Source organism: Oryctolagus cuniculus, chromosome 7 (genome assembly GCF_051225735.1).
Source record: "Oryctolagus cuniculus isolate XC-2025 breed Fujian yellow rabbit chromosome 7, ASM5122573v1, whole genome shotgun sequence".
Taxonomy (NCBI): Eukaryota; Metazoa; Chordata; class Mammalia; order Lagomorpha; family Leporidae; genus Oryctolagus; species Oryctolagus cuniculus.
The window spans coordinates 132,563,339-132,590,407 of NC_142873.1; the positions used below are offsets into that span (position 1 = coordinate 132,563,339).

At 38.7% G+C, this 27,069-nt stretch overlaps 1 protein-coding gene across 40 annotated transcripts in view; it reads left to right on the forward strand.

Moving 5' to 3' along the window:
* SCMH1 (Scm polycomb group protein homolog 1) overlaps positions 1 to 27,069 on the forward strand; it is a 232,624-nt gene that overhangs the window by 67,964 nt on the left and 137,591 nt on the right. For 15 of the 40 annotated variants that reach the window (XM_089300878.1, XM_051857882.3, XM_051857880.2 and 12 more), the window contains 3 exons: positions 9,580 to 9,642; positions 10,153 to 10,176; positions 22,566 to 22,636. The exons of 2 other annotated variants lie outside the window; for them this stretch is intronic. Coding sequence is in view for 35 of the 38 variants with exons in the window: in XM_051857882.3 (XP_051713842.1) it covers positions 9,580 to 9,642; positions 10,153 to 10,176; positions 22,566 to 22,636 (158 nt within the window). In the remaining 3 variants the exon portion in view is untranslated. Of the gene's footprint in view, positions 1 to 9,579; positions 9,643 to 10,152; positions 10,177 to 11,129; positions 11,297 to 21,545; positions 21,689 to 22,565; positions 22,637 to 27,069 lie in introns of those variants that run through there. 23 more of the 40 variants (XM_070078665.2, XM_089300877.1, XM_089300870.1 and 20 more) reach the window with 7 other exon arrangements.

Consider the following 27,069-nt stretch of genomic DNA (forward strand, 5'->3'; position numbering starts at 1 on the left):
CTGACTTCTGAATCCAGCTTCCTGCCAGTGCAGACCTCGGGGAGTAAGGGACAGTAGTGATGGCTCAAGCAGTTGGCTTCCTGCCACCCACACTAACTGTAGTGCTTTTTGTATTTTAAGTATTAGTCCCTCTGTCACAATTATTTTGATGAGAACATGCATTGAAGTATTGACATCTTAATGTGTATACTTTTTTTCTCATTGTATAACTGTTTCTGAGTTTGGTAAAAAGACATTTTTAAGTTTTTGCTATGTGCTCGTGCATAACCTCCATGTATCTAAAGTGATGGAGAGGGGCTGGCATGGTGGCATAATGGGTAAAGCCACCACCTGCAGTGTTGGCATCCCATATGGGTGCTGGTTCATGTCCCTGCTGCTCCACTTCTGATCCAGCTCTCTGCTATGGCCTGGGATAGCAGTAGAAGGTAGCCCAAGTTCTTGGGCCCCTGCACCCATGTGTGAGACCTGGAAGGAGCTCCTGGCTCCTGGCTTGTATAAGCGCAGCTCTGGCCATTGCGGCCAACTGGGGAATGAACCAGCAGTTGGAAGACTTCTCTCTCTCTGCCTCTCCTTCTCTCTCTGTGTAACTCTTTCAGACAAACAAATAAATCTTTTTTTAAAAAAATAAAGTGGCCGGCGCCGCGGCTCACTAGGCTAATCCTCCGCCTAGCGGTGCCGGCACACCGGGTTCTAGTCCCGGTCGGGGCGCCGGATTCTGTCCCGGTTGCCCCTCTTCCAGGCCAGCCCTCTGCTGTGGCCAGGGAGTGCAGTGGAGGATGGCCCAGGTGCTTGGGCCCTGCACCCCATGGGAGACCAGGAAAAGCACCTGGCTCCTGGCTCCTGCCATCGGATCAGCGCGGTGCGCCGGCCGCAGCGGCCATTAGAGGGTGAACCAACAGCAAAAGGAAGACCTTTCTCTCTGTCTCTCTCTCTCACTGTCCACTCTGCCTGTCAAAAATAAATAAATAAATAAATAAATAAAGTGATAGATATGCCATTTACTGGGCTGGGGAAGCCAAAAAGAGTAACAGGTTACCAGAGTTTGGAATGTCTGATTGATAACCTTGTTAGAAATGGGCTGCAGGTAATTGTATATATAAAGCGTAGAATCTCAAGAGATCAGTACTAGAAATGACAACTTGAGAGTAACCTCGTTGGAGGGGTGAACAGAAGAACTATTTGAATGAAGATACAATCTGAGGTAATGAGGAAGCAATAACTTCAGGCAACTTTATGTTTTCCTGGGTAACAAAGAGAGGAGGGATATGTGTGATTAAGAGAAGGGTAGGGGACCAGAAGATCCCTCACCCTCTTCTCCCATAATTCTGCTTTCGAAATAAATAAAATACAGTTTTTTTAAAAAAAGAAAGCAGGGTGGGACAAGTGTTTAGGGGACTGTTTCTTGTTTTTGGCAGAAGGTAATAGAATGGTAAGAATAGTAGTATAGATGGTCTATTGGAAAGGAAATACGTGCAAAGTCCTTAAGAGAATGAAAGATAGTAGGATCTGGAGCAAAAATAGAGGATTGACTTTTGATAAAACAGATACTCCATGCACAATAGTAGGAGAGAAGTCAGAAAGAATGGTGAATGAGTAGGTTAATTCACTCACCCAACATTAAATGAGCACTGTGTCCTTGGATATATACCATTAAATAAGAGCAAATTTAAAAAATCAAGGAAGGGTTCCTGTAGTTTTTTTTTTAAAGATTTATTTATTTATTTGAAAGAGTTAGAGAGAGGAGAGGGAGGGAGGGAGGGAGGGAGGGAGGGAGGGAGGGAAGGAGAGAGAGAGAGAGAGAGAGAGAGAAAGGTCTTCCATCCATTGGTTCACTCCCCAATTGGCTGCAATAGCTGGAGCTGCGCCGATCTGAAGCCAGGAGCCAGGAACTTCCTCTGGGTCTCCCATGCGGGTACAAGGGCCCACGGACTTGGGCCATCTTCCACTGCTTTCCCAGGCCATAGCAGAGAGCTGGATCAGAAATGGAGCAGCCGGGTCTTGAACCGGTGCCCATATGGGATGCCGGCCCCTCAGGCCAGGATGTTAACCCACTGCATCAGAGCGCCAGCCCCTCCCTACAGTTATTTTTTTTTTTCTCAGTGATCTCTGAATTAAATGCACAGTTATTCTTAAGTGTTGAAAATTAACTGAAATGTGATCACTGTTGAACATGGTGGTGGGAATGGGAGAGGGAAGAGATGTATAATTTGGGACATGCTCAGGCTGACTTGCCCCAAGTGGTGGAGTTGGAAGCATACCGGGGGATTCCAATTCAATCCCATCGAGGTGGCATGTACCAATGCCATCTCACTGTTCCAGGTGATCAGTTTCAGTTCACAGTTGGTCATGGTGAAGGGACTGGGAGTCAAAGGGAACACATAGACAAGTCTAGTACCTGCTAACGCTAACCGATGGAGTAAATAAAGGGGAGAGTGATCCAACATGGGAAGTGAGATACTCAGCAGACTCATAGAATGGCAGATGTCCTAAATAGCACTCTGGCCTCAGAATCAGCCCTAAAGGCATTCGGAGCTGGCTGAAAAGCTCATGAGAGTATTTCAGGCATGGAAAGCCAAGACACTCTGGCAAAAGATCTCTGCGAGTGAGATCCCAGTGGAAAGAACAGGTCATCAAAGAAGGAGGTACCTTTCTCTGAAGGGAGGAGAGAACCTCCACTTTGACTATGACCTTGTCTAAACTAGATAAGAGTCGGAGAACTCAGAGGGCTTCCATAGCCTTGGAAACTCATGACTGGAGCATAGGGAGATTACTGAAGCCATAGACAGGAGTGTCAATTGGTAAAGTCAACAACAGGAGTCACTGTGCACTTACTCCTCATGTAGGATCTCTATCCTTAATGTGCTGTACCTTGAGATTTAATGCTATAACGAATACTCAAACAATATATTTCACTTTGTGTTTCTATGGGGGTGCAAACTGTTGAAATCCTTACTTAATGCATACTAAACTGATCCTCTGTAAAAAAAAAAAAAAAAAAAAAAAAAAAAAAAAAAAGAAATTATCAATTCCCAACTTGACTCTCACTGGGATTAAACATGACAATAGGTCTGCTCTGATCTCATCATCATTTAAAAAAATCATCTATTATTTTTCACTTTATGTTTCTGTGTGGGAGCAAACTGTTGAAATCCATACTTAATGTATACTTAGCTGATCTTCTGTATATTAAGATAATCTAAAATGAATCTTGATGTGAATGGAAGGGGAGAGGGAGTGGGAAAGGGGAGGGTTGTGGGTGGGAGGGACGGTATGGGGGGGAAGCCATTGTAATCCATAAGTCATACTTTGGAAAATTATATGCATTAAATAAAAGTTTAAAAAAAAAAAAAAAAGATCTTTCCCTAAGAGTGAAGTTGGAGGAGGGAATATTTGGGAGATTGAAGAAAAGGAAAAATACATGATTTTTTTTATTGGAAAAGCAAGCATAATGGGAAAATGTCTGATTTCTGGCTAGTATGAAGTGGCATTTGAGGATTGTAGCCATAAGTTTAAAGTGAGACCAGTTGGTTAGCGTTTGTTTTTCTTTAACACTAGTGAGCCGCTGGGGTAGAAAAGGTATAGGTTGATAATGGCTTTAAGCAGAGTTTTGATTATGACTTGTGAGGCAAGTTTGACAAACAGGTGGAAGGGAATTACGAGTGCTTGCCAGAGAGTTATTGTAGTGAAGAACTGTGGAATCTGAGCTGGATAAGAAGAGAATCAAAGACATCATGGGTGATTGAGCGTGAGAAAATGGTACTATAGAGTCAGTAAATGAATCTGAAATTTCAAACAAGGAAAATAATTCCTATTATATAAAAATAAGTGATACATCATCTTTATAGAAAATCCATTTCAAAAATTATAAGATTATAAAACAAAAAGAGGGGAAACCCAGTACCACCACTCAAATATAACCAATTGTCTATTTATTTCCATCTTTTTTCTAGTGGTAGTTTTTGGTGGTTTATTAATTTGTTAGGGCTACCAGAAGAAAAACCAGAGAACTGGTGGTTTAAACAAGAGAAATCTGAAATTAAGGTGTCAGTATTGTTGGTTCCTTGGTGTCTTTTTTTTTTCTGTCCCACCCATGTCCAAATTTCTTCTTTTTGTAAAGACACCAGTTGTATTGGACTAGGGCCCACCTTAATGTAACTTCATTTTAACTTAATCACCTCTTTTTGTTTTAAATTAGTTTATTTATTTATTTGAGAGGCAGAGTTATAGACAGGGAAAGACACAGAGAAAGGTCTTCCATCCACTGGTTCATTCCCCAAATGGCCTGAGCTGGGCCAATCCAAAGCCATAGGGGTTGCCAGTGCCTCAGGTGGAGGCTTAGCTCACTATGCCGCAGCATCGGCCCCCTTACTTACCTCTTTAAAGACTCTGTCTCCAAATACAGTGGAGAGTACAGACTTCATGTAGTTTTGTAATACACAATTCATCCACTAAGATGGGTGCTCTTTGGGGCCGGTGCTGTGGCATAGTGGGTAAAGCCACCACCTGCTGTACTGGCATCCTATATGGGTGCTGGTTCTAGTCCCAGCTGCTCCACTTCCGTTCCAGCTCTCTGCTATGGCCTGGGAAAGCAGTGGGAGATGGCCCAAGTCCTTGGGCCCCTGCACCTGCATGGGAGACCCAGAGGAAGCTCCTGGCTCCTGGCTCCTGGCTTTGGATTGGCACAGTACTGGCTGCTGTGGCCAATTGGGGAGTGAACCAGCGATGGAAAACTTTCTCTCTCTCTCTCTCTGTCTCTGCTTCTCCTTCTCTCTATGTAATTCTTACTTTCAAATAAATAAATAAATCTTTAAAAAAAGTTGGATGCTCTTTGTTTTTAATTTTATATAATTGTGATTTTATCATTGATATAATTTTATCCCATATTTTGCCTGACAGCATTATAGCCTAAACATTTTCCCATTTTAAAAATTCTTTTATTTAAAAAATTTTAAAGAGATATTTTATTAAAATTATACCTATTTATGAGGTACTATGTAATGTTTGGTACATGCATACATTGTATAATGTTCAATAATGGTCAATATATTTATCTCTTCAAACATGCAATATTCCTTTATAGTGAAAATATCCAAAACCCTATCTCCTAGGTTTTTTTTCTATAGGAAAAAAAACATTATACATAGTCACCCAACTGTGCAGAAGAACTCCAGAACTTCTTACTCTTATCTAGCTATAACCTAGTATCTATCAATCAACCTTTCCCTCCCCCTCTCTCTCCCCTTCCCTTTGCAACCCCAGATAACCACCATTATATTTCTTTTTTTTTTTAAGATTTATTTTATTTTTTTTTCAAAGAGTTACAGAGAGAAGTAGAGACAGAGAGAGAGGTCTTCCATCTACTGGTTCACTCCCCAGATGGCCACAACAGCTGGAGCTGCGCCAATCTGAAGGCAGGAGCCAGGAACTTCTTGCGGGTCTCCCATGTGGGTACAGGGGCCCAAGGAGTTGGGCCATTTTCTACTACTTTCCGAGGCCATAGCAGTGAACTGGATCGGAAGAGGAACAGCCAAAACTAGAACCGACACCCAGGGCATTAACGTGCATTAACGTGCTGACCACAGCACCAGCCCCAAGACACATTCCTAACCATTTTTCTTGAGGACTCCAAATTATTTCTTTTTTTTTTTTTAAAGATTTATTTATTTATTTGAAAGAGTTACACAGAGAGAGGAGAAGCAGAGAGAGAGAGAGAGAAAAAAAAGAGAGAGAGAGAGGTCTTCCACCTGCTGGTTCACTCCCCAGTTGGTCGCAACAGTCGGAGCTGCGCCTGTACAAGCCAGGAGCCAGGAGCTTATTCTGAGTCTCCCACGCAGGTGCAAGAGCCCAAGCTCTTGGGCCATCTTCTACTGCTTTCCCAGGCCATAGCAGAGAGCTGGAATGGAATTGGAGCAACTGGGTCTTGAATTGGCGCCCATATGGGATGCTGGTGCTTCAGCCCAGAGTGTACACTGCGCCACAGTGCTAGCCCCTCCAAATGATTTCAGTGATCTCAAGTTGTGTTCTCTTTATTTCTGATTTATGAGAAACTACTTTTATCATATACCAAATTAAGAAATTTTTTTTTCATTTTTATAAACAAATGTTTATTGAGGGCTAATTTTCTTTCTTTTTTTTATTTAGTAAATATAAATTTCCAAAGTACAATTTATGGATTACATTGGCTCCCCTCCATGTAATTTCCCTCCCAATCGCACCCCTCCCATTTCCCGCTCCCTCTCCCATTCCATTCACATCAAGATTCATTTTCAATTATCTTTATATATAGAAGATCGATTCAGTATATATTAAGATTTCATCAGTTTACACCCACACAAAAAAAACACAAAGTGTAAAAATACTGTTTCAGTACTAGTTATAGCATTACTTCACATTGGACAACACATTAAGGACAGATCCCACATTAGAAGTAAGTACACAGTGACTCCTGTTGTTGACTTAACAATTTGACACTCTTGTTTATGGCGTCAGTAATCTCCCTAGGCTCTAGTCATGAGTTTCCAAGGCTATGGAAGCCTTTTGGGTTCGCCAACTTCGATCTTATTCCGACAGGGTAATAGTCAAAGTGGAAGTTCTCTCCTCCCTTCAGAGAAAGATACCTCCTTCTTTGATGGCCCATTCTTTCCACTGGGATCTCACCTGCAGAGATCTTTCATTTAGGTGGTCGTCTTCTTCTTCTCCTTCCTCCTTCCTCCTCCCTCCTTCCTCCTTCCTCCTCCTTCCTCCTCCTCCTTCCTCCTCCCTCCTTCCTCCTTCCTCCTCCTTCCTCCTCCTCCTTCCTCCTCCTCCTCCTTCCTCCTCCTCCTTCCTCCTCCTCCTTCCTCCTCCTCCTCCTCCTCCTTCCTCCTCCTCCTCCTTCCTCCTCCTCCTTCCTCCTTTTTTTTTTTTTTTTTTGCCAGAGTGTCTTGGCTTTCCATGCCTAAAATACTCTCATGGGCTCTTCAGCCAGATCCAAATGCCTTAAGGGCTGATTCTGAGGCCAGAGTGCTGTTTAGGACATCTGCCATTCTATGAGTCTGCTGTGTATCCCGCTTCCCATGTTGGATCGTTCTCTCCCTTTTTGATTCTGTCAGTTAGTATTAGCAGACACTAGTCTTGTTTGTGTGATCCCTTTGACTCTTAGACCTATCAGTGTGATCAATTGTGAACTGAAATTGATCACTTGGACTAGTGAGATGGCATTGGTGCATGCCACCTTGATGGGATTGTATTGGAATCCCCTGGCACGTTTCTAACTCTATGATTAGGGGTAAGTCCGAGTGAGCATGTGCCGAACTGTACATCTCCTCCCTCTCTTATTCCCACTCTTATATTTAACAGGGATCACTTTTCAGTTAAAATTTAAACACCTAAGAATAATTGTGTGTTAATTACAGAGTTCAACCAATAGTACTAGAACAAAAAAATACTAAAATGGATAAAGTATTACATTGTACATCAACAGTCAGGACAAGGGCTGATCAAGTCACTGTTTCTCATAGTGTCCATTTCACTTCAACAGGTTTCCCCTTTGGTGCTCAGTTAGTTGTCGCTGATCAGGGAGAACATATGGTATTTGTCCCTTTGGGACTGGCTTAATTCACTCAGCATGATGTTTTCCAAATTCCTCCATCTTGTTGCAAATGACCGGGTTTCATTGTTTTTGACTGCTGTATAGTATTCTATAGAGTACATGTCCCATAATTTCTTTATCCAGTCTACTGTTGATGGGCATTTGGGTTGGTTCCAGGTCTTAGCTATTGTGAATTGAGCTGCAATAAACATTAAGGTGCAGACAGCTTTTGTGTTTGCCAATTTAATTTCCTTTGGGTAAATTCCAAGGAGTGGTATGGCTGGGTTGAATGGCAGGGTTCTATTCAGGTTTCTGAGGAATCTCCAGAACAAACTCAATTTCCAGTGCTGGTGCTGAGGCTCTCGACAGCTGGAGTCCTGAGCCGTGGGTGCCCATGCCCTCCACGTAGGTCTACTGTGTCCCTCTGATTACGGAAGACTTTCCTCTGCTGTTTTTTTCCCAGACTCTTCCCTGAGACTACACAATCTCCACTTTTATTAAACTATCTACTCCTGGATTATCAGTAAGCTCACTCCCTATTCTGCCATCTTGGAACCTCCACCACCATTATATTTCTAACTTCTATGAGATCACCTTGCTTTATAAATCCTACATATGATTTCATGGGAAACTCATCTTTTTGTGCTTAGCGTATTCACTTAACATAATGATTTCAGTTCTGTCCATGTTGCAAATGACAAGATTTTACCCTTTTTATGTCTGAGTAATAGTATCCCATTGTGTATATGCGTCACATTTTATTTATTCATCAATGGATGGACATTTCTGTTATTTCTGTTTCCTGGCTATTGTGAATAGTGCTGTAACAAACATGGGAGTGCAGATGACTGTTCCATAGATGGATTTTATTTCCCTTGGATTGCTGGATCATTTGGTAGTTGTATTTTTAGTTTTTTGAGGAACCTCCATACTGTTTTCCACAATGGCTCAACTTCCTACAGTAGTGTGCAGTATACCCTGCTAACACTTGTTCTCTTTTGTCTTTTTTATAATAGCCACTTTAACTGGAGTGAGATGGTATCTCATTGTGATTTTGATTTGCATGTGAAATCAGAATTTGATTTGATTAGTGGTATTGAATATTTTTATCAATTGCCTGTTGGCCATTTGTATGTCTTTTGAAAAATGACTGTTTAGATCTACTGCCTATTTTTTAATCTGGACTATTTGGGTTTGTTTATTTATTTTGTTCTTTAGTTGTTTGAGTTCCTTATATATTCTGAATATTAACCCCACGTCAGATACATAACTTGCAAGTTTCTCCCATTCTGTAATTTCTCTCTTCTCTCTGTTGATTGTTTCCTTTATTGTGTAGAAGCTCTTTAATTTGATGAAATTCCATTTTGTTTCCAGTGCTTTGGGGGTGTAAGCCAGAAAATCTTTGCCCATTTCAGTGTCCTGTGGTGTTTTCTTCTAGTAGTTTCAAAGTTTTAGGTCTTACATTTGTCCTTAATCAATTTTGAATTAATTTTTGTACATGGTAAGAGAGAGAGGTCTGGTTTCATTGTTTTAATGTGGATAGCCAGTTTTCCCAGCACCACTTTTTGAAATGACTCATTTTTATGTGTATTTTTAGCACTTTTGTCAAAGAAAAGTTGGCTTTAAGTGTATGAGTTTACTTCTAGTCTTTCTGTTCCATTGGTCCATGGATCTGTTTTTTTGTGGATACCATACTGTCTTAACTACTGTAACTTTGTAGAAAGAAAATTTAACAAGAGCAGTTTGTCAAGTGATCATATTACCAAATCTTAATCAGTCTTCTGATTTGAACATTGAGGTGGTGTTCCTTCTCCCTTTTTTCTGTTAATATAAACTATACTAAAGCTTTTAAAATAAAAGTATTTTTCTGTTTTGGAGTATTTACTTAAAACAGAATTTCAGAAATTGATCAATTTATTATAAACCATTAAGACATACTGCTGAAGTGGAGTGTATTACATCATGTTTTTTTGTTCACATGATTATTTTCTCTCTTCCTGCGGTAATAGACTGGAGTGATATCAGAAAACATAAATATGGTCACCTATCAGAGTCTCCATCCCAGTGTCAAGGTAAGATTAAAATCTATGTAGCATGAAAGGGTTTTATTTGACATTTCTTTTTTATGTGGATACCATGCTACCTTAATTAGAAAACATAAATATGATCACCTTTGCTTGTTCTTAGAGGTATGAGTTTACAAATAACTCATGCAATAAGGCAAAAGCAAATACTGAATACTGTCATTTATACAGGCATGTGTTAAGGACAATATACCTTGTTAAGGTGGAAATTAGGACAGCTAGATTCTGAGTACAGATAATCTCAAATTAACTTCATAGTTTTAGGCACAGTTGCTTAGCCTCTCTAGATTGCCCTAGTTTTTACAAATTTAGACTCAAGACTAGGCAGAAATTGATGGCGTACTCCACAGTCACCAATGATAAACTCAGTATCTTTTAAAATGAGAGAATTGGACTAGGCAAACCCTCAAAACCCTATTTTACTCCAGAATTTCACCTTTCTGTCATTTTGATGTTTGTTGTATTGACTTATGCTGTAACGTATTTTCTCTTTATTAGAAGCTGCTGATATCCTGGAGTTAGGTAAGAAACTCTGTTTGTGTTTATGTTAAATAAGTGGACTTACTAAGCCAGGGGTTGAATTTGAAACCATTTTTATCAGCTAGGAGAAGAATTCCATGTGTCTCTGTTTTGTAGTCCAGTGAATTCTGTGCTCTTATCTGCCTAATTATACCATGTAGTTCATCTCAGTCGTCACATCAATTCCCTGTTATCAGGCAGCCACAGACTAAGCTAACAAAAATGGAGGGGATCTGCTTAATGGCATAGAATACAGGGAGGAATGGAAACTAAACCAAACTGGAAGAAATATCTTAATTTGCTGAATCCAGAATTAAATCTCCACCATCCATAAATCAGACTTTGGTAGAATTTTCCCAATAGAAATTACTCATGAAATAAATTGAACCATACTTAAACATAGAGATATTCTAAATTTATTGACTAAATGAAAACTGACATATTAAAATATTATCAAGTAACAAGTCAAACTACTGGATTTGATTTTCATCCTTGCGTAGTGTACTTCAAGACTAGAATTTGAGGAATAAAACTAATATTTATTAATTAGCTTTCAGAGTTTCTATATGAAAATTAGTTTTAATTTCTTAGTAATCTGTTAAAATCCTCCTAAATTGACATAAATATGGATATCCTGATAACTTCATTTTTTTGTTAAAAAATTTTTGTTAAACTATTTTTTATATATTTTATTATTGTAATTTCATGTGTTCAGCTTCGTTATCTGTTTCCTCTTGCCTTGTCTTCCTATGACATATTTTCCATTGCCCACTGACATGGAGATAGCATAAATAGTAAGACACTAAACTAGGAGTCAGAACCCCTGGATTTTTTAAGCACCAGCTCCACCACTGAGTAACTTTGTGACTCTGATCCTTATTTTTTGTAAAATGGGGATAATAACCCCATTCTGCCTGCTTCACAGGGTTGTGAAGAAAATTATGTGAGCTAATGGATGTGAAAACATCTTAAAAACTCTCAAAATTTTTCAACTTTGGAGGATTGTTGTGGTTTCATTCTGGCCAGCAACTATACTCTGACTTTAAGTCAAATCTTGACATTCTTTGAAATGAAGTGTTCTATGAATATGAACTGAAGAAATGAATGAAATGAAATAATGCAGGTAAAGGTGCCTGGCAATTGATAAACCAATGATACTTATTTTTGATTATTCCTAAAAACTTTCTTCAAACTTTCCAACGCGCTGATGTATGGTGAGAAAACCATGGACACAGGAGTCAGACGGGCTTCAGTTCAAATTCCTTTTTCCTGCTTACCTTTTTTTGTTTTTGTTTTTTTTCCAACTTACTTAATCTTCCTGAGCCTATTTAATCATCTTTAAAGGGAAAATAAAGCCTGAACGTGTTGGAGTAAACATAGGAAATACTGAATGCAGTCTGGAGTGATGCAGGCACATGGAAAGCATTTAGTGACAGCCACTATGTTAGTTTCTATGCTGATATGAATGATAACAGTTACAGCTTAATGTCAACTTCAGGCATGTTGTAAATATCCTGCTAGTTAGTGGAGAGTTGTGAAATGTTGATATTCAATTTACATAAGGTATATTTAGTTATTAATGATAGTAAAATTTGAAAGTGTTTTTTCTCATGAGAGTATGGGGTAACATATACATATATTCTGATACACATTTTTTAATAGGATGTAATCATTTTCTGGTTTTTTTTTTAAAGATTGATTTATCTATTTGAATGTCAGAGTTACAGAGAAGAGAGAAGGAGAGGCAGAGGCAGAGAGAAAGAAATCTTCTAACCGATGGTTCACTCCACAAATGGCAACACTGGCTGGGGCTAAACCAAACCAGAGCCAGGAGCTTCTTCTGGGTCTCCTATACAGGTTCAGGGGCCCAAGGACTGGGCCATCCTTCTGCTTTCCCAGGCCATTTGCAGGGAGCTGGATTGGAAGTGGAGCAGCCGGGACTCGAACTGAGAGACTGGAACTGATTCCCATATGGAATGTTGGCACTGCAGGTGGAAGTTTTACCTGCTGTGCCGCAGTGCCAACTGCGATATAACTCTGATATGAATTAATCCTTTATTCCTATCAGCAGACAGCAGACAAGAGTCAAACTGAAATAAAATTCAGATTTGTGGAATCTCATGAGTTGGGAAAGACATTAAAATAATCATCATTTGTCCAATATTTCTAATTTCAATATTCTGAATTTCTTACAAAATGTTTTAAACTCTTCAAGCTGGTGGGGACTTAAACTCTTTAGGTAACTCACTTCATACTTAAGTATTAATTGGACTGAAATTTGTTTCTTCATAATTTCTATTAGTCATACTTCTAACTTTAGGGCCATGTAGAACATGTTTAGTCTATTTTTCAGTCACTGGCCTCTGGTTATTAAAAGGAAGCTCATGGCACTACCTCCTCACTGCCACCGTGCCATTTTCTCCCTCCCTCCCTGCCTCCCTCCCTCCCTCCCTTCCTTCCTTTCGTAAAGATTTATTTCATTTATTTGAAAGACAGAGTTATAGAGAGAGGTAGAGACAGAAGGAGAGAGGTCTTACATCTGCTTGTCCACTCTCTAAACAGCAGGGAGCTGGATCAGAAGTGGAACAACCAGGACTCGAACCAGCGTCCACATGGGACACCAGTACTTCAGGCCGGGGCTTTAACCCACTGCACCACAGCACTGGTCCCTATGTTGCTTTCTTAATTTGAGTCACCATCATCTCCAGCTACATTATTGGCACAGTTCCTTTAACTAGCCTTCCTTCCTTCAACCTTACTGCCCTCCAGTGTGTTCTTCACACTGCAGCCAGAATGGCACCACTTTCAATCTCCTCATTAATCTGGGATGTGAGACCCTTTGATGCCTGAACAGTGCCTTTACCGACAACTTATTTTCTAAATTACTCTTTTTCACCCCACAACCACATCAAAAGATCCAGTTTTTAGAACTGATCTTTCTCCCTTCCAAGACTTTATGTGTGCTTTTCTTTCTGTATGAAACAAATAAAAATGCCTTTCTTTTTGATAGACTCCTGCTTATATTCTTTTATATTGTAGCTTAGAAGCCTAAAAATTGCTTCCTCTGTAATCTCCCTATGCACCAGTCATGAGGTTCCAAGGCTATGGAAGCCCCTTGAGTTCTCCGACTCTTATCTTGTTTAGACAAGGTCATAGTCAAAGTGGAGGTTCATAAGATAAGAGTCGGAGAACTCAAGGGGCTTCCATAGCCTTGGAAACTCATGACTGGTGCATAGGGAGACTACTGATGCCATAAACGGGAGTGTCAATTTGTAAAGTCAACAACAGGAGTCACTGTGCACTTACTCCTCATGTAGGATCTCTGTCCTTAATGTGCTGTACATTGAGACTTAATGCTATAACGAGTACTCAAACAATATATTTCACTTTGTATTTCTATGGGGGTGCAAACTGTTGAAATCTTTACTTAATGTATACTAAACTGATATTCTATAAAAAAAAAAAAAAAACAAGAAGAAGAAGAAATTATCAATTCCCAACTTGACTCTCACTGGGATTAAACATGACAATAGGTCTGATCTGATTTCATCATCATTTAAAAAATCATCTATTATTTTTCACTTCATGTTTCTGTGTGGGAGCAAACTGTTGAAATCTTTACTTAATGTATGCTAAACTGATCTTCTGTATATAAAGATAATCTAAAATGAATCTTGATGTGAATGGAAGGGGAGAGGGAGTGGGAAAGGGGAGGGTTGCGGGTGGGAGGGACGTTATGGAGGGGAAGCCATTGTAATCCATAAGCTGTACTTTGGAAATTTATATTCATTAAATAAAAGTTAAAAAAAAAATTGCTTCCTCTGGGAAGCCTTCCATAAACCCTCCAGATGCTCCTATAGCACCCAATGTCTTTTTCAAGTGCAGCAGTTACCACAGTTTGTTAACAATTGTTTAGTCCAGTCCCTCACTAGAAAAAAGCCCTGTGAGGGCAAGGACAATATTTTGGTCATGATTAGCACCTAGCCTAACATTGTAATTATATGTTTTTGGGTGAATGGATGAGGAAATGGCTTTGAGACTTCACTTTCATTTTCATGCGAAGTATTGTTTCTTAACTGGTCCTCAGAAGACATGGTTTGGGGTCTATGTACCACTAGGTTACCATTAGACTTTGATTTGCTCTATCTCTCTTGAAGTATAGCTCCAAGAACTAAATTTAATATCCCACGTGTGATTTTACTAGTTTGGAAAAGAGTAGGACTTTTACTTGTGTGTTTCTTTGCTGCTTTTCATTCACTCAAAAATCTTACTGTGCTTCATTAAGTTTCAGGTATTCTATTAATCAGGGAAGATTAAACACAAATAAAAATAGCCCCTATCCATAAAGAGTTTACAAAATCATTGTAATGCTATGATGTGATGAGTGTGAAAATAAAGATGTAACCCGATGTGGTGGGCAATAGGGAATGGTGGAATTTGTTCTGGGAAGACAGAAAAAATGAAAAGGTTTTTCAGAGAAAGTAGCATTTTTGCTGCACTTTAATCACCAGCTGTGGGCAGAGATATGAGGCCTGTAAAGGCAAAAGTTTGTTTTAGAAGACTTTATGCCCCTTTCTGGCTTGATTTTCTTATTTCAAGCTACCTGCTTCAACCCTCCAGAAAGCCTCTGACTTCTTCTCCCTAATACTTTCTTTCTGTTGCCTAAAAAGAACAATGAATTTGCTCTAGCAGCTTTATTGTATTAAACAAAAACACTTCATGTGGCTTTTATTTTTTATTCCTTTTATTTTTTGAGGAGAAAAATCATATAAAAATGTTACTGAAACAGTATCATGGTTGAAACTGCTTTTTATACAACTGCTCCAACATTGAGGCATTTGATGAAAGACTATACCTGAGTATTAAATCACTCCTACTTTTCTCTGCATGTATTTTTGAAACCAAAGACCATGGAGTAGGTATGTGTAGTAATGAAGTCATTGCACTGATACTGAGAGCTGAGCTTTTTCTTAAAACCTCCCTTCTTTAACCAGTGTATTTCATGAGTTCTTTCTAGGAGATTGTATCATGGCATATTTTAAAAGAACACTAAAGAAACAATTTAGTTACAGTTATTTATTTTTAGAAATTACTTTTGCCTAATATTTGATTTTCAGATGACTCATTAAAAATATCAAGTCATTCATAATGAACTGCTTTATGTCTTATTATTTAGATATTTTATTAAGAGTTTAATAAGTTCAATGCCACAATGTATTAATCATCTAGAAAGTGCCAAAACAAGATAGGACTGAAGGTATAACTTTTGAAAGAGACTTGCTATATCAGATATTTTAATTTATTGTGAAATTACATAAAACAGTGCCGCTGGTGTTGGAATAGACAGAGTAATGAAGAACTGAATATAGCATCTAGAAATTGATCTAAAATCATATAAAAATTAATAAAAATATCAAGGTGATATTTAAAATCAATGGAGAGAAGATGACTTAATCGCTAGATCTCATTGGAGCACATTCATTGAATAAATGTGAAAGGAAAAAACTATATCCTTGCCTTATTTGTTTCACAAAATAAATTTTGAATAGATAAAATGTTTAAATATAAAAACATGAATTGAGAGAAGTCCTAAGAGAAAAATAGGTTAACATTTTTATAATACCGAAGTAAGGAAAGCATGATATGAAACCAAGAAGTCTTTAAAAAAAAAGACTGAGACTGATAAACCTTACTAGACTGAAAAAAACTTCACCATATATGACATCCAAAGAATTAATATCATTAATTTACAAGGATATCTCAGAATCTGTGAGAAAATAAAAGAATACATCAGCATAAAAATGGCAAAAAATAACCTGGCTCATAAGCCTAAAAGTATCCTCAACTTTATTCATAGTCAAAGGATTGTGAATAAAAATGTAACAGTATTTTTTTTCACTGATGAAATTTATCAGCACTCTTCTAGCAAAAATTTGAGAAACACACTCATGAGCTTTTTGTGGAAATAGAATTGTCATAATCTTTTTAGGGGATATTTTAGAAGTATATAATGTGTCAAAATCTAAAATGTGCATACTTTTTGTCCACTAATCCTACTCTTTGGAATTTTTCTTAAGGAGATCATCTTAAAAGTATTCAAAGATATGTGCACACAGATACTCTTCAAAAAATTAGAAGACACTTAAATGACCATGGATGGTATTTAATAAATATTCGTATTAAGTTACATAAATTATGGCACATATAGACAACAGAACACTAGACAATAATATTGGAGTGGGATTTCTGATCTAAAGATTTTGATTACCCTTTGATTACCCTTACTGCTTTAAGGAATTTGAATTCCACATTAAGATGGAACAAAGTAGAATTCTTGTAGAGGAACGTGGCCAGAATAGCAGCCAGCATGAATAGCCAATATGGCAAGTTAGGAGCAGTTGAGAAATATGGTACACATTTAGAGAAAGAGATATAAAATGTCTAGGACCAATGGAGGTAGACTTTGACTATAAAAATTATTCATTTGTACACTTGAACAATAGCCAAAAAATAACAAGTGTCCCATTATTGGAATTATCCAAACAGTGGGTGGAGGGACCATTCAGATTTCAACTTTTGTATTACCTCATTAGTATGCCTTTCTTGACTATCCTTTCTAAAATAGCACACATTTCTTCTCTCACTCATACCTTGATTTATTTTTTCCTTTCTGAAAAGATTCAAGAATGGTATAATTCTTTATTCTCTGGACCAACTGACATATATTTATTTGTTTATTATATACTCTCTACATTGTCCCTTAGAATGTAGGCAGAGACTTGGCTGTATTGTTCATAGCCATATGCCAGCCACCAAAGCCTTGAACTATTGTATTATAATACGCAGTAAATGTTTGTTGATTGATAGATATTGGAGAAGGGGATTCATACATTCAGTTAGGTAAATTTTATGGGCCTTTCAATTGTTCAAAGATTTTTTATATTATTTGTAGGTCTCTTCAGGGGAGGGGTCATTCTTCTCATAAGTATACCTATCATATGGTATACAGTAGAGTTTATAAGACATGTTCTTAGTTTTGTTCATATAATAACAATACTGATATAAATGAGATGTCTGGGTTTTTCCAATTTGTAAGGTCTCAGCGCAAGTATTTCCTCTGTAGAGCAACTGTCCATAGCTTACTAAGAGAGCTCATAGTCTGTATGACATCACTTATATTTATTCTCTTAAAGTACTTACCACGTATTACCTTGTTTTGTTTCTGTATCAATTGTGTCTCATCATACACCAAAATGTAAATCCAATGAGGGCCAGGAACCTGTTATACTGCCTAGTATACACAGGATACTCAGTAAACATCTATCAAGTGAATAATTAAAAACACTCAAATTATATGTGTTAAATTATAAAATACTAAGCCCATTTTAGTTAATAATACTAACCTTCACAATAATTCTGACCCCAAATATAGACTAAATTTCCCTGTTGTGCCTTCTGAGGACACTACCTCATTAGCATAAATTTGTCATCACTATAACTGTTTTATTTATTTACTATTTCTACTTATCTTTAGACTGAAAATGCTGTGAATTTAGGAACCATGTCTTTCTTGTTCCCCTAACATTTAACACAGTTCTTTGCACTTTGGAGAAGTTTATTTACTGGATGGTGGATGTAGATGCAATCTTGTGAGATAGATTCCATCTCTCTCTTTCAGATGAGTAAATTGAGGCTTGGAAGGATGAAGTAACTTACCTAAGATAGTTGCCTAAGACTTGAAATGACTCCTTCTGACTCTCCATATCCCATTCTTTCAACCCCACCAATAGTTCCTAGATACAGATTTTAGTTAGAATTACCTAAGGATATGGAAAGCCAAGATACTGTGGCAAAAAAATGTTCTGCATAAGGATCTTTGTGAGTGAGACCCCAGCAGAAAGAAGTGGCCATGAAAGAAGGATATACTTTTCTCTAAAGGGAGGAGAGAACTTCCACTTTGCTTATAGCCTTATCTAAATACTAACGGAATTTGTGGATTCACAGAGCCTCGGGTGGTCACTGACATCATACATGAGTATTAATTGTTAAATCAACAACAAGAGTCACTGTGCGTGAACTCCCCATGCAAGACCTCTGTCCTCAATGAGTTGTACTATGAAAATTAACTGTAAAACTTGTTCTCAGTTTTTTTGTGTGTGTGCAAGTGTGTGCAAACTGTTGAAATCTTTACTTAGTATAGAGTTCGTCTTCTGTGTACAGAATTAATTGAAAATGAATCTTAATGGAGAATGGGACTGGGGAGGTGAGAGGGAGGAGGGGGAGGGGTGGAAATGTGGGTGGGAGGGTGGGTATGGTGGGAAGAATAACTATATTCCTAAAGTTGTACTTATGAAATTTGTATTACTTAAAATATAAATATTTTTTCTTTTTTTTTTCTTTTTTTTTAACTTTTATTTAATGAATATAAATTTCCAAAGTACGATTTATGGATTACAATGGCTTCCCCCACATACCGTCCCTCCCACCCACAACCCTCCCCTTTCCCACTCCCTCTCCCCTTCCATTCACATCAAGATTCATTTTCAATTATCTTAATATACAGAAGATCAGCTTAGTATACATTAAGTAAGGATTTCAACAGTTTGCTCTCACACAGAAACATAAAGTGAAAAATAATAGATGATTTTCTTTAAATGATGATGAAATCAGATCAGACCTATTGTCATGTTTAATCCCAGTGAGAGTCAAGTTGGGAGTTGATAATTTTTTTTTTTTACAGAGGACCAGTTTAGTATACATTAAGTAAAGATTTCAACAGTTTGCACCCCCATAGAAACACAAAGTGAAATATATTGTTTGAGTACTCGTTATAGCATTAAGTCTCAATGTACAGCACATTAAGGACAGAGATCCTACATGAGGAGTAAGTGCACAGTGACTCCTGTTGTTGACTTTACCAATTGACACTCCTGTCTATGGCATCAGTAGTCTCCCTATGCTCCAGTCATGAGTTGCCAAGGCTATGGAAGCCCCTTGAGTTCTCCGACTCTTATCTTGTTTAGACAAGGTCATAGTCAAAGTGGAGGTTCTCTCCTCCCTTCAGAGAAAGGTACCTCCCTCTTTGAAGACCTGTTCTTTCCACTGGGATCTCACTCACAGAGATCTTTTGCCAGAGTGTCTTGGCTTTCCATGCCTGAAATACTCTCATGGGCTTTTCAGCCAGATCCGAATGCCTTTAGGGCTGATTCTGAGGCCAGAGTGCTATTTAGGACATCTGCCATTCTATGAGTCTGCTGAGTATCTCACTTCCCATGTTGGATCACTCTCCCCTTTATTTATTCCATCGGTTAGTGTTAGCAGGTACTAGACTTGTTTATGTGATCCCTTTGACTCTTAGTCCTTTCATTATGATCAATTGTGAACTGAAATTGATCACTTGGAATAGTGAGATGGCATTGGTACATGCCACCTTGATGGGATTGAATTGGAATCCCCTGGTATGTTTTTAACTCTACCATTTGGGGCAAGTCAGCTTGAGCATGTTCCAAATTATACATCTCTTCCCTCTCTTATTCCCACTCTTATGTTTAACAGGGATCACATTTCAGTTAATTTTCAACACTTAAGAATAACTGTGTATTAATTACAGAATTAAACCAGTCATATTAAGTAGAACAGACAAAAAAACTACTAAGAGGGATAATGTATTAAGTTGTTCATTAACAGTCAGGGCTATGCTGATCAAGTCACCGTTTCCCATGGTGTCCATTTCACTTCAGGAGGTTTCCTTTTTGGTGTTCAGTCAGTTGTCACCGATCAGGGAGAACATATGGTATTTGTCCCTTTGGGACTGGCTTATTTCACTCAGCATGATGTGTTCCAGATTCCTCCATTTTGTTGCAAATGACTGGATTTCGTTGTTTCTTACTGCGGTATAGTATTCTAAAGAGTACATATCCCATAATTTCTTTATCCAGTCTACCGTTGATGGGCATTTGGGTCGGTTCCAGGTCTTAGCTATTGTGAATTGAGCTGGAGCCTTCAAAATATGTCCTCAGGCCATACTTGGGACTGACTGAGAGAGAACTGCTGAAGTTGGGACCCAGAACTTTGTTTAAAGAAATAGAGAAAAGTATGAGTATTGCTGTGGAATCAGTGCTTTATACCAGGGTTTGGCAAACTAATGTTTGAGAGCCAACTCTAGTTTCCTCCTGTTTTAGTATAACATAATCATACTTATTTATTTATGTGTTGTCTGTAGCTGCTTTCACACTACAATGGCAGAGCTGAGTAGTTGTAACATAGAGTGTAAGCCTACAAAGCATAAAATTCAAAAAATATTGATTTGAAAGGCAGAAATGCAGAGAGAGAAGGAGAGAGAGATCTTCCATCCACTTGTTCATTCCCCAAATGGCTGCAATGACCTGAGCTAAGCCAGTCTGAAACCAGGAGCCAGGAGCTTCTTCTGGGTCTCCCACATGGGAGCAGGTGCCCAAGTACTTGGACAGTCTTCTGCTGCTTTCTCTGATGTATTAGCAGGGAGCTATATAGGAAGTGGAGCAGCCGGAGCTTGAACCAGCACTCATATGACTGCCGGCACTGCATGCAGAGGTTTAACATTCTACACCATAGCACTGACCCGTATCTTGTCTCTTACAAAAAGTTTATGAGCTCCTGATGTACATCTTGCTGCATGTCCTATTTATTCCTTCTTAAAAAAATTTTTTTTGGATTATTTATTTGAAAGAGAGAGGGAGAGACAGAGAGATGTTCCACTCACTGGTTCACTCCACAGATGCCTACAATGGCCAGGATTTGACCAAGCTGAAGCTAGGAGCCAGGAACTTCAACTGGGTAGCAGGGGCCCAAACACTTGGGTCATCCTCCTCTGCTTTTCCCAGGCCCTTAGCAGAGAGCTTGAACAGAAGTAGAGCAGCTGGAGCATGAACCATTGCCTATATGGGATACCAGTATTAGAGGCAGCAGCGGCCATTTGGGGGGTGAACCAACGGAAGGAAAACCTTTCCTTCTGTCTCTCTCTCTCTCTAACTCTGCCTGTCAAAAAAAAAAAAAAAAAAGTAATGAATGTATTTAGTCTTTCCTTGAGGGTCCTCTCAGCTAAGAGCAAATTTTTTATTAAATTCTGATAACCTCTTTAAATCTTGATTCCAGGAAATATCCATCTCATTTACCCTATGGACTGTCTAGTCATGAGGATTAGTCATTGGCTAGTTCTTGAAATGATTCAGAACTGACAGTGATTTCTGCCAAATCTACTTGGCTCAGTTAAGGATGGTGGGAAAGGGGCCAGTTTTAAAACAGAAGCTACAAAGTCAATAAAGTATATAGACTTGGCATCATCTTTGGAGTGATTTAGATTTTATCATTCAGTGACTCATTTTTATTCCCAGCATCTAGTGCTTTTTGCATTGCCCAAAGGGGCCCTGTGCTGTTCCACCACAGAGGAAACTTCAAGAAATGCTGGTTTGCTACAGTGTTGTAGCTTGTGAGAGTCTCTGGGACCTTCCTTGCTCCATCATGGGGTCACCACTAGGTGGGTATTAGGGGAAGATTGGTAATTGGTTTAACCTTTAAATAAAGAATTTGATGATCTTTTGTAGTCCAATGGTTATGTGTTTAACAACCTGCCCCTTAAAATGTTTTCCCTGTATTTAATATAGTACCAACCTTAAAGATTATTTCTTCGTCATAATCTTCTTTAAACTTTGAGAAACTCTAAGTCCACCTCAAGAGGCTAAAAGATTTTGTAGACTCCTAAGCTTGTTCTTGCTTAGTATCATCAGAAAAGCTTCTCGGGTCCTACTTGTCTCTAAATTACCAGATCTTTGTTATTTTGCACCTCAGAGCAATACAACTATGATTGGAATAGGAAAGGATTAGGGTGAGAAAGAGCCAGTAAAATCTCATCTATCTTCCACAGCCCCCCCAATTAAATCCTCTCGCCTTATGTCTCTAGATTGCCTATCCTTCACTCTTCCTGAGCTGAAATGGTGGTATCCAACCACATTGGATGCTAAAAGCTGTCATTTGACAGCAATAAGCAACCTCTGCAAGGGTCAGATTGTTCAAAAGAAATCACCACATTCGCTTTCTACTTCTTCTGTTTTTCATGAGCTTCCTGGGCACTTCTTTAAGACATTGGTGTATCATTTTTGACATTTTGGGTCACTTCAGGGACTAATGTGAAAATGCCTCAGGTCATTTTCAGACTGTGATTTTAAAAAGTTAGTCTAAAAGATCTCAGGTCACCTAGATTCTCCCCTTAATAATCTTTTGAGTCCAAACAGGAAAAAAAAATTTTTATGCTCAAAACCAACTTACAAATCGTTTAATGTTTAGTGTAGATTATGTCCCAAAAGCATTTTTTTTTTGGAAGTTGACTGTGATAGAGATTTCTGTTTTCTTTACAGGTCATTTTACTTGGGACAAATACCTAAAAGAAACATGTTCAGTCCCAGCACCTGTCCATTGCTTCAAGCAGGTAATTGATTCTCAACAGCTTTAGTAGGTGGGAGACAAATAGTTTTATTCTTTATGTTTTTGGGTTTTTTTTCTGGTTCTTATATTATCAAAACATGAGGAGGGATCCCTTGGGCTTTTCATCACAGGGCTCCAGAATAAACCTCTATGAGAGGAGCACAACTCAAGAGGTAAAATTTGGTGACTGTGAGTTTTAGCAGCAGACATTCTCCCCAACTTCATCCCTAACTTCTTACCTTCTTTACCTCTTGAGGATATTTTGTGTTATTGGAAATAATTGCTAATTTTTACTATAGCTATTAACTCAGATAGGAAAGAGTTAAAGTTATATCTCCTTAGTTCTTGAAATTGTAGGAGTATTCCTATACAATATTGTCTTTCTGTAAGAATGTTGACACTGAATCTCATTGGGGACCATTTTGGGAGCTCTTCACAGGTCATCTAGAGCTTTCCACATAAGCTCAAGTGCTACAAATGATGTTGATTGTATCAGTATGTGATAAGAGTGGTGAGTAAAGAAGCCTGCTGCACTCTGGCCTCAGAATCAGCCCTTAAGGCATTCAGATCTGGCTAAAAAGCCCATGAGAGTTTCTCAGGCATGGAAAGCCAAGACATTGTGGCAAAAAAAAAAAATGACCTAAATGAAAGATCTCTGTGAGTGAGATCCCAGTGGAAAGAACGAGCCATCAAAGAAGGCAGTAGCTTTCTCTGAAGGGAGGCGAGAACTTCCACTTTGACTATGGCCTTGTCTAAATAAGATCAGAGTTGGTGAACTCAAGAGGTTTCCATTGCCTTGGCAACTCATGACAAGAGCCTCAGATGATTACTGATTATCAATAAGTGTGTCAATTTTTAAATCAACAACAAGAGTCACTGTGTACTTGCTCCCCATGTAGGATCTTTGTCCTTAATATGATAATTAATGGTAAAAATAGTCTTCAAGCAGTACTTTATACTTTGTGTGTCTGTGTGGGAGCAAACTGTTGAAATCTTTACTTAGTATATAGTAAGTTGATCTTCTGTATATAAAGATAATTAAAAATGAATCTTAATGAAGAATGGGATGGTTTCTGGGTGGGTGGGTGGTTAGGGGGGGAAAAGCCACTATAATCCAGAAGTTGTACTTTTGAAATTTATATTTATTAATAAAAGTTTTCTAAAAAAAAAAAAGGAGAAGAAGCCTGCTGCTACTAGACATAGCCAAGTACCAGGAAGTTATTTATATATCTCTTCCTTAATTACACAATGGTTATTTCATCTGTCTATATTTCTTTTTCTTTTTTAAGATCTATTTATTTGAGAGGCAAAGTCACAGAGACAGAAAGGGTGAGACAGATCTTTCATCTGCTGGTTCACTCCCCAAATGGCCATGATAGCTGGAGCTGGGCCAATTTGAAGCCAGAAACCAGGAGCTTCTTCTGGGTCTCCCACATGGGTGTAGGGACCCAAGCATTTCAGCCATCTTCCACTGCTTTCCCAGCCATTAGCAGGGAGCTGGATAAGAAGTGGAATAGCTAGGACTCCAACCAGCACTCATATCGGATACTGGCAGCACAGCAGAGGCTTAACCTACTATGCCATGGCACCAGCCCCTCATCTGTCTACGTTTCACTTCAAGTTTGAGTTTTTTCTATATTCTAAGTAAACATAAAAATTTAGAAATTGTACCCATTTGAAAGTAATAAGAAATGAATTCATACTTCTACCTGAAACATTTTTTGAAAAGACAAAAATATAGTAAACCATAGTTTAAAGTCACTGAAGATAAGACAACCAACTAGTGATATCTAAAGATGGAAAACAAATGTGTTTCCTACAATCCCTGCCTACTGCCTTCAAGAGAGTTTCCTGATCATGGATCAGGGAAGGGGAGAGCGAGCAAATTCCCTAATTCATGGAGATGCTTTTAACAATCCAGGGATACCAAAAATGACTAGAATATACAGGACAAAGTACTAGAGATGAAAGAGCTGAACAGAAAGAAAGCTAGAGATCTGCATAGAACTCCCTTCAGGTAGGTGCTACTGTTCAGGACATCCTTGTGAAGGAATATACATAAAGCCAAAGAAAAACCCATCTGAAAGGGTTAGAAGGAACTGACCCTGATACTCACAGAAAAGTAGGAATAGTTCCTGATCCTACCAGCTTATCTAGAAAATCTTGTAATTCAATGGGCATTTTTAGAATGCAATCCTCAGGAAGAACTTGCTTAGTAGCAGGAAATAATTAAATAATTAGCACCGGAATACCATGAGGACTATTCTAGACCTATCTAGCAAATCATAAAAGTTGGAGTCAAATGATGAAACTATTTGTAGGCAACTCATCTGGGAACACAGCATAAGGAGATTTATTTGTGGGAATATAAGAATATCTAATACCCAACAGGTAAAATTCACAGAGCCTAGCATCTGGTCAAAGATTCCTAGGCATGCAAAGAGGCAGGAGAATACAAGCAATAATGGAGAGAATGATCGAATGATCAAGTGATTGAAACCAACTCAGAATCTGCCCAGATCATAGAATAACAAGCAAACACATCAAAATAGTTATTTTAACTGATATGCTTAAAAGTTAAGCAAATGTGGAAGATGTAAAAAATCTTATCGAACCACTAAATATGCAATGAAAAATACATTGGATAGTAGTGATGCCAGAAGTAAAGATTGGTAAATATGAAGACATAGCAATAGAACCTTTCCAAAATTAAATGCATAGGGAAAAAAATTAGAAAAAAAAAGAGTACCAGTAACATGTAATTAGAGTCTCCAAAGGAGAGAAGAAATGGTGTCTAAAGAAATAATGCCTAAAATTTTTCAAAAAATGAAGAAAAATATAGATCTATATATCTAAGAAGCTCAGTGAATCCTAAAAATAAAAGAAGAAAACAACACTAAGACATATCAATAAAATTTCACAAAAACATAGGAAAAACCTTAAAAGTTGCTAAAGAAATATACTTTTCATATGGGATAACTAATATAAGAGTGACATTGTGTTTCTTTTCAGAAATAATACAAGCAAGAACAAAATTAAGCAACATCTTTAAAGTACTGAAAGAAAAAGTTGTCACTTAGAATACTATACCCAGCAAAATTACTTTTCAAAAAGAAAAGTGAAAAATATTTTCAGATGTACAAAAGCTAAAGAAATTGATCAGTAGCAGCCTTACACTACAAGAAGCATTGAAGTCCATCAAGCAGAAGAAAAATAACACCAAGTAGAATAACAGATCTCCACAAAGGAGTGGAAGTCACTAGAAATTGTAATTATAAGAATACATATGTCAGATGTTGTTGTTAAAGATCTCTGTAAAAGGTAGTTAGTTGTAAGAACAATAATTAGCCGGCGCCGCGGCTCACTAGGCTAATCCTCCGCCTAGCGGCGCCGGCACACCGGGTTCTAGTCCCGGTCGGGGCGCCGGATTCTGTCCCGGTTGCCCCTCTTCCAGGCCAGCTCTCTGCTGTGGCCCGGGAGTGCAGTGGAGGATGGCCCAGGTGCTTGGGCCCTGCACCCCATGGGAGACCAGGAAAAGCTCCTGGCTCTTGCCATCGGATCAGCGCGGTGCACTGGCCGCAGCGCGCCGGCCGCGGCGGCCATTGGAGGGTGAACAAACGGCAAAGGAAGACCTTTCTCTCTGTCTCTCTCTCTCACTGTCCACTCTGCCTGTCAAAAAAAAAAAAAAAAAAGAACAATAATTATTATGAGGATGATAACATATATAAGTAAAATTATAATGCCAGTTACAAAGGCAGGAGAGGAGAAACCTAAGTATACTATTGTAAAGGTCTTTTGCATAAAGTAGTATATATACTTGCAGTTACACCATGGTAAATTAAAGATATTTACTATAGGGGATGGTGTTGTGGCAGAGCGGGTGAAGCACTGCCTGTGATGCCAGAATCCCATATGGGCACCAGTTCAAGTCCTGGCTGCTCCAATTTCAGTCCAGCTGCCTGGGAAAGCAATGAAAGATGGTCCAAGTGTTTGGGCCCCTGGACCCATGTGGGAGACTAGATGAAGCTCCCGGCTGCTGGCTTCAGCCTTAGCCAGCCCTGGCTGTTGAAGCCATTTGGGAAGTAAACCAGCAAACAGAAGATATTCTCTTTCTCTCTCTCCATCCCTCTCTTCTCTCTCTCTCTCTCTCTCTCTCTCCTTCCCTCTCTCTCTCCCCTCCCTCTCTCTCTCCTCTCCCTCTCTTCTTCCCTCCCTCTCTCTTTACCCCTCTCCCTCCTTCCTCCTCCCCCCTCCCCCTTATCCCCTCCCTCTCCCTCTCTTTCGCCTTTCCCCCTCTCTCCCTCACTCCCTCTCTCTCTCCTCTCTCTCCCTCTCCCTCTCTGTCTGTAATTCTGCCTTTCAAATAAATAAAATCTTTTAAAAAATATGTTTACTCTAAACTAAAGCCAAGGCAGACATCGTGGCATAGCAGGTAAG